Source organism: Gossypium raimondii, chromosome 11 (assembly GCF_025698545.1).
Source record: "Gossypium raimondii isolate GPD5lz chromosome 11, ASM2569854v1, whole genome shotgun sequence".
Classification (NCBI taxonomy): Eukaryota; Viridiplantae; Streptophyta; class Magnoliopsida; order Malvales; family Malvaceae; genus Gossypium; species Gossypium raimondii.
This window is the reverse complement of record NC_068575.1, coordinates 23901063-23909441: the sequence shown is the minus strand read 5'-3', so window position 1 is coordinate 23909441 and position 8379 is coordinate 23901063. Positions and strand designations below refer to the sequence as shown.

General features: G+C 33.0%; 1 protein-coding gene across 1 annotated transcript; it reads left to right on the top strand.

The window, feature by feature from the left end:
* Window positions 1–785: 785 nt before the first annotated feature.
* Window positions 786–2233, top strand: LOC105788112 (membrane-associated kinase regulator 5). Its single transcript, XM_012614844.2, is given in 3 exon segments — window positions 786–1741; window positions 1843–1911; window positions 2015–2233. Coding segments are annotated over 3 exon segments (1083 nt in total). The 5' UTR covers window positions 786–828; the 3' UTR covers window positions 2116–2233.
* Window positions 2234–8379: the final 6146 nt, after the last annotated feature.

The following is an 8379-nucleotide window of genomic DNA, read 5'->3' as shown; positions in this document are numbered from 1 at the left end:
ATGTCCCTTATCCAAGATAAACAATTTGAAGGCATCATGATTCAAGCATATAGTTTGGCGTTGGTTAAGGCTATTCATGATTCCTCCTTGATTGATTCAAACTTTACCCTCATTAGAAGAAATCATCAACTTTTAGCAAATGTTAGGGATTGGATCATGCAACACATTCATAGGGAGTTAGACGAAATTGCTGATTGTATGGCTAAATTCTCTATGTAGTTAATTTGTATTAATTTAAAAAAATAATTCTGTTGAATTTCGATCCCACATTAAATGTTACTCAAAATAATATTTAAAATTCAAATAGAAGAATGTAATTGTAAAATCTGAGTTTACCTAAAATATAATATAAGATTACCTAAACCAATGTGAGGTTAAAAAACACAAGATAAACGGTCGAAAAAGGAAATATTAAAATATCATAATGATGATGATGGAGAAATGCGCATGGGGTTGAAAAAAATGAACTGACAAGTGTTAAGGGTTGTAAAAAAAGGCTGTTCAGCCCAATGGCTCAAATTTTGAAAATCGCAAGACTACTAAAACTATAAACTTTTTCAGTCATTACATTGCATTTTTTTGCGAAGTGTTGTCTCTCTTTCACACTCTCGCAAGCTCCGTCACTTGCTCTGAACCACCACTGCTATTCCATGTATACCACGCAAGTTAAAACAAGCAAACTTGAACTTATAAAGCTTCTTCACTCACTGCTCGCCCTTGAAACACTATTTTCAACTACTGTTAAGAGCGAGATAAAAGATTAACCGCCTCCCCCTCTAAAGGTTCTTTCTTTTGTTTCTCTCTCTCTGTCTTTGCTTTTCCGTTACCATGGAAGCTCTTAATTTCATTAGCTTTTGGAGACCTAGCAATGTTGGTCACAAAGAGAATCGAGCTCAACCATGTGGTGGTAACAGCAGCACCTCCGAGGTTCCAAAGGCTTTGATTGCTTCAGATCACGAGTTGGATGAAGGGGACGACTCTTTCTTCGATTTGCAGCTTCCTGTGCATGAATTTAGCGACAAGGGAAATGTTGATGGCAACTGCCGCGAAGAAAACGGTGTTAATGGCGACAAGAGATTTGACTCCAAGGAAGAACAACCTCGTTCTTTTTCTCCCAATGATAACTTCTCCAAAAGAAAAATCATCCCAATTGAGCCAAGCTCCAAGCCTCAATCCCCCATAGCTTTGTTAAAATCAGCTCCAAAATTTCGAGTCTTTACCTTGAGGAAGTCGAAGTCAATGGCAAATAGCAGTAGCACATTAGAAGACAAAGCTGAATTGATTGGTATTTCTATGGAGACCCCAAAGCATGAAAAATAAGGTAGCAACCAGCATCTCAAAGCTAATATCAAAACGGATAAGTCTCCAAACTTCCCGATCTTCACCATGGAAAGTAGCTCCCGGAAAATCAAAGGGAAAATAGAGGACGATTCCGCAAAGAGATTGTTGAAAGATCTGATGCAAAAATACTTGAATAAAATCAAGCCATTGTCCAAAAGGAACAGTCTAATTGACAAGATAAGAGTCTCAGGTGAGTTACCGATGTCATCTCCGGCAACGGTATTCTCCATAGAGGAGAAACAAGGGAATCTTAGAGGGGTTTGCAAGCAATTGGGAAAGAGTAGATCAACCTCGTCTGCGACATCGCCCATTAGTAGGAGAGACGATTCTCTGCTATTGCAGCATGATGGGATCGAAAGCTCCATTTTGCATTGCAAGAAATCTTTGAACTCATCAAGAGGTGCTAATTATTAGCTAATTAAATTGGGTTTAAATTAATCATAAACTTTAGGCATATTTCGGAATTCGATCCTTAGCTTGTTTTCCTTGTGTTGGCAGCAGAATCTTCTAGGTTATCGAGATGTACAAGTGATTCTTCACAGGAGAAGTTAAGCAATGCATCTTCTACAGGTATAGTTAAAATCGTCTTAAATTTCTAACTAGTATACGATTTACGCTAATTTGTGAGCGTTAAAAATCTTAAGCACTGATTGAACCTTTTTTTTTCCAGCAGATTCTTCTCTACTGTCAAGAGTAACAAGCAATTCTTCATACGAGAAACTGATGGATTCTGCAAGAATATCCAGCGAAGAAGGAAACGTCTTCAGCACCTGAAGTAATAGAAAACCCAGGAAACAGAATGTTGTTTAATCAACGCCATAGAAAGGAAAAATTGGATAGAGACTTTAGTTTTTAATTGTCAACATCAAGATGATGAAAAAGAAAAAAAGAGAACTTAGAGGGGATAGGATCGTCGTTTGATTTGATTGCTAGGTATGATGAACAATATAGAGTAGGTTCACTTGTAAAGGTGATGTGCAATTATGGAGAAAATGGAAGTAACCCTAGATTTGGATTATTCGTTTTCCTTTGAGTGACTGTTTTGATCTTGTATATCTGCAATTATGCGTTGTGTTGCTCATATCAAAGATGTGATATTTTCTGGATTTGAAGAAACTGAAATGACTTCACAGTTTTATCCACTTGTTTCTTTCATTTCCTGGGGTGATTATGCCTTTTCCAGGACAATACGGTGGGAATTTGCTGGCCACTACATTTTAATAATATATGCACTCTTTTGCTACTTCAATATTTATTGTTTTAACAACAAACAACCGATTCAAAGCCATGAAATTTCCGGTTGAAAAGCAAACCAATATAAGTGATGATTGATGCGAAGTTGAAGAAACCGAAGCTATATACAAAATTAAAATATTGGTTCTTTGTTTATAATTTAAAAACACTTGAAACAAAATGAAAGGACGTCATATGATGATATCTGTGAAGTTTCATCCTTCTTTTAGAAAGTACTTTTGAACGATAAGAAGCAGTTCATTTCATTCAACAGTTTTAGAGTTATATATATAAGAAAAAGAAAAGGCAAAGTCAATTGAAACAGATGGTCTGCTGAGACTTCTCTCTGGCTAGCCATCCTATATGCAGATGGTATGTTGAATATTCAATCTGCCACTTGCAGGAAACTGCCAATGAAATTCACCTGTGACAAGCATAGTCTTCATATATTCTTGTACCATTGAAGTTGAAAGTTATATGCCTTTGTCCACTGTATCCCATGGTCTATTCAGATCTGACAGACTCATTGATATGATTTCTCAGAAAGCATGCCATGATGATCATACCCTGGAGAATGCTTCCGACAAGTTCTTTGTCTATATTCTGAATTTTCTTATCCAGCCTTCACAAACACATAAATGGGACTTCACTCAGTAGTCAGAACAATCAATCAATTTGTCCATTTAGCAGTTGCCACTGTACCTATCTTCTCTCATCTCTCTAGTAAAAGTTGTTGCAAGAGGAAAGCTCTAGGCTCTCTCATTAACCAAGGAAATGAGAGTATAGTAGCATGAAAAGAAATCAATGCTTCTCCTTAATAGTTCATCCAGTATTGGAAAATGATCTCTAAGATTTTCTAAAACACAGCATGATATTTCGAAATGCCACATCCAAACTTGAGACACCATTGAATTGTTTTTTTTTTTTTTTTAATAATTGGGCATTTGAATGCTTAAGGATTGAAAATTAATATTCATAAGGAATCGAAGAACAAGCACTTTGTGTACAACAAGTAAACCTAAATTTTCAAGGCACAACATCATAATGAGAGGAAAAAGCCAAAATGACAACAAAAATAAAGTGCCGACCCTCCCCCCAATTGTCCACAGTGCACCACAAAAATAGCTTGGTCCCCTTCTGACAGGGTAAATGTGTCGGCCTCTACTTATAAATCGTCACTACTTGGATAGAAGATGGTCAGAGAGCTTCCCGGTTCCAGCTTATGTCCTATAAGTTGCCTTCAATTTATAACTGATATAGACAATTGTAGTTCAGCACTTCAGCTACATATTCAAGTGTATTATTTCCTCATCAGTGGATTGTCATTATATATACATATTTGAGGATTTTGTTAATTGACTAAAGCATGTTACCTGCGCTTATGGAAACCTAAAGCTAATGATTGACCCGTCAATTATATAATGTTAATACCTTGATCTTGATCCTCTCAAAAATGAAGCTCAACTTGAACAAATGACCAAGGGAATCTCACTTTTCATCTTCAACTGTATCTATTGTTTGTAAATAATTGTTCTCGATAACAAAATTTAAAGTGAAAAGAAAAACAGTTGTTAGGATTTTTAAAGAGGTATTTCTTCCATTATAACTTTAAGAGAACAAGGGAAGCTAGGGACATTAGCACAACAGAGAAGGGGAAGAAACAAAAAAAAAACCGTTCAAGCACCATAAATTTGGCTTGTTTCTTCTGCTCATCTTATGTCTTTCTCTGTTATTAAATAGTGATGTAACATTTCAAGTGTCGCTTACCTGCATTTGCATTCGGCCACGGTGGATGTTGAAAATATGGGGATCCATGGACCCCTTTTTTCAACATTAGTATCCTTGTTAGGAAACATGATGAGCTATTTGCTTGATTTCATTAGATCTGTCTTTTATTGGATTCTGTGTGCAACAATATCTCTTTTTAGGCCGATGCAACATTATGATTTTCTTTTTGTACCTTTTCTTCTTTTTTGGGCCATAGATTTGCTTAGGGTTATTGATTTAGGCCCATACGATTAATACAAAGACCAATAATGTCTTTTTCTTCCCTTTTCTTTGGTATATTAAAGAAAAAATCTCAATATAATATTTGGTACATGAATTTGACATTTTTTTAAAATTTGGTGTTTAGTTTTTTTTTTAGTCTAATTTAGTACATGAATTTGACACTTTTTTCTAATTTGGTACCTAAGTTTTTTTATAAAGTTGTTTGAATCGGACTGGACTGGATAAGGTAAAAAACTGGCTAGGGTATTCGTTCCAAGAAGGATATTGAACCAGTTGACAAGGGATTGGTATAGATTGGTTAAAAAGGGGCAGTTGAACTGGATTTTTAATATATTTTTATGAATTTTTAATGATTTTTTTATTTAACACCTACAAACAAAAAATTGAGGAACACCAATCAACCTAAATTTCAAATGAAGTGGTAAGTATTCTAGCCTATCACGTGGGTGATTGGGGTTTGATTCTCGATAATGGCACTAAAAACTTAACTCGTGTATACTTATCACCCAAAAACATATTAAATTTCACTTTAAGCACTAGCAATCTGTAAGTATAACAGAATCAAATTATAGTATGAAAAAATGTTTACAATGGAATACATGGCAATATTCCAAGGATTGTATCCTCAAAGATTGTCTACAAATAATGAGTGGATATGCACTTACAACCTTACTAGTTCAACAAGTAACATGTATTAAAATTCCAAATTTTTATTATAGTCGATATATGCATTAACATAGAACTAAACTACAAGAATTTATAAAGTAACTATTTTAAAGGATTTTCTTTATTAATGAAGAAGTTAACACAACGAGTAAAATGATGGTTGATTGTTCGATTAGGAGTTGATTAAATCAGGCACAAGATTAACCTAGGTTCTCCTCTCAGTTTCACCTAGTTAACGAATTACCTCTAGGTCTCACCATTCAACACAATAGAATTGAACTTTACATAATAAAATCTTCTCTTGACCTCATCTACCTAAGTTTTTAACTAGAGTTTTCAATTCTAGTTTAATAAAATTTTCAATTCAATTGAATAATCACATCAAACATTAAACACATGCTTTCTAACTTGAATCAAAACCTAACTTCTCTATCAATCATTAATTAAATAGTTCATCATAGAATTTAAAGAAAAAACATTCATTATTTGATAAATCTCATATTTAGAGTTATGCTAGTATATATTTTATAGTATTTTAGGAGGTAAATTGGGAATTTAGGTTAATTTTTATTGAATTTTATAATTTTTTGGATTCATTATGTTTTACATGAATTTTGTTTGATTTTTATTAATTTTAAAGTTAGTTCGGATTTACTTGTTAGTTTCCTCTCTATATTGTTTGTATGTATCAAATGATGAAAACTTGAAGTATAGAGAAAAGAGTAGTGAAGAGAAGCCTTCCGCTCAACTAGATTTGATTTAGTACGATGGAGCACAATCTTCAATTTCGAAATTCAAACAAAAAGTAGTATGTTCCACCAGAATTCTACGTCCAGTGGAGTAGAATGATTAATACCTTAAAAACAAGGGTAACATGATTAAAAGAGAAAAAAAAAGGGGGAAATAGTCAAAAATCAACTTGGAGGCTAAGGAACAATTCTCTCAAACTAAGGGGAACTTATGTAACAGCCCGCTTTTCAGTGGTGACAGAACAGCGGTTTTGGGACCACAAATCCAACGTGTCAGCCCGTAAATATTAAATAATTTATATTTACAAGGTCATTAGTGTCATATTAAATTTTGGCCCAATAATTTTAATTTTTGGTTAGTTAATTAAAGAAAAGGGACTAAATAGTAAAGCTTGCTAAAGATAACAGTTAAAAGTTAATAAGTTGATTGAAAGCATAATGGTTTTTATGGAAATTTAGCCATATTTATGTTAAGGGTCAATTGTCATTAATATATGTTTATTTGTTTAAAAAACAATATTAATAAAAATAGATAAAAAGATTAAAATAATAAAATAAAAGTTAGTGGAGGAATCATCTTCATTTTTGGTTCTCCACGAAAAATTTGAAGAAGAAGCTTGAGTTTCGGTTAAACAAAAGTTTGTGCATATAAGTGTTTTCTTGACTTGTTTTTCATATATTTTGTATTTTTGTGATTGTTGTCTTGATATCTAGCTAAATTAAGGGATAAATTGTGAAATCGTCAAACGTTTAGAAAATTTCCATTGATGTTCTTGAAGTGTTTTTAATGTTGGTTCTTGAGCATGAAGCTTGATGATAATTTTGATCTAGTTTGTAAAGTGGTTTTTATTAATTTTCATGTTTAGTGATTAAATTGAAAATAAAATTAAAATAGACATGGTTTGTCTTGACAAATTCAAAATTATAATGCCATCCTAAAGTGGTTAAAAATTAGGTTCAATGGATTTAAAGTTTAATTGTGAGAAATAAGCTTGTGTTAGTCATAAGGACCAAATTGAATAAAGTATAAAAGTTTGGGACAAGTGTGAAAATTTGTAAATAGGAAACATTTGTACTAAATTGAATATTATATGCAATTTAGGTTAATAAAATGAAATCGATTATTTTGTAGATCAAGAACAAGTAGAAATCCAAGGAAAATGGAAAGTTACTAACTAGTCCTGAACTTTTACAAACTTTGCAGTTTACCCCTGGTAATACCGTTTGGTTTAACTTAATTTAATTTGAAATGCATATTTAATGTGAAATTGGTTGTTGAATGTTGAATGTAAATTAGTATAAATTGATTTGGTTAATTGTTGGAACACTGTTTAGCATGATATTTCTTGGGTCGGATGAACATAGGATAGAGTACGATTGGCATGCCAAGAGGTTATAATGTGCATTGTACAAGATTGGTATGTGACAAGGTGACGATACCTGATTTGTGTTTATACACTAAATATACCGAGGTTCAGCATTTCTTGCAAATTATCGAGTTATATTATAGTGATTCTGGCGTGTTACTGAGGGCAGATGTAAAGCCTTCAAGCTTGGCACTTGGTGCTCAAGCGTGTTGTAACACCCTATACTCAACCCAGTCATCGAGCCCAAATATCATGATGTCGTACCATCATTTCATGTCATTCAAAACAGTTAAAAACTCATTCTAAAAGAAACGTCATCCATTTTAGTATTTGCTCAAGTTTTAAGTGAAACATGCTCCTAATTACCATTAAGTCTTGCTAAACATTTGTACATACATAAGGGCCACTTAGCAAAATTTTCCAATCAAGTACATATGTATCAACACTGGTAATTAGGTATCGATATTTCCTTTATTTGGTATCGATATTGAATAGAAAATCGATACCAAAACAACATTTTGTTTCTCACCCAAAAATAAAACACCCGAAATTATCAGTACATTACGAAAAGTATCAGTAATTTTACCCTGAGTATTGATACTCATGATATGGTACCGATACCAATTTATGATTCTGACTTCCTGTATATTTCAAAATCATAGAAGTATCATTTTTAACACACAAATATCGATACCTCTATTTCAGACCTAAAAAATACAACACATATAAGCCCACTGACCATTCCAACACCAAATCTTATTCGTCATGCATCCAATACTATACCGAATAAAACATCAAATCGTCCATATCAACGATTTCAAACATCAAAATTAGGTCCAAGTAATAATCAACATATTAAGAAACAAATCTCATAATCCTAAGAACAAATAGACTATGGAAGCATCAAAAAACATCATGACAAATACTAATAAAAGTTTACCACATTGCCTTATTCCCAAAACGTAAACAATTAACAATAACACCTATGGAAAAATGAAAATGACTTACTTGTG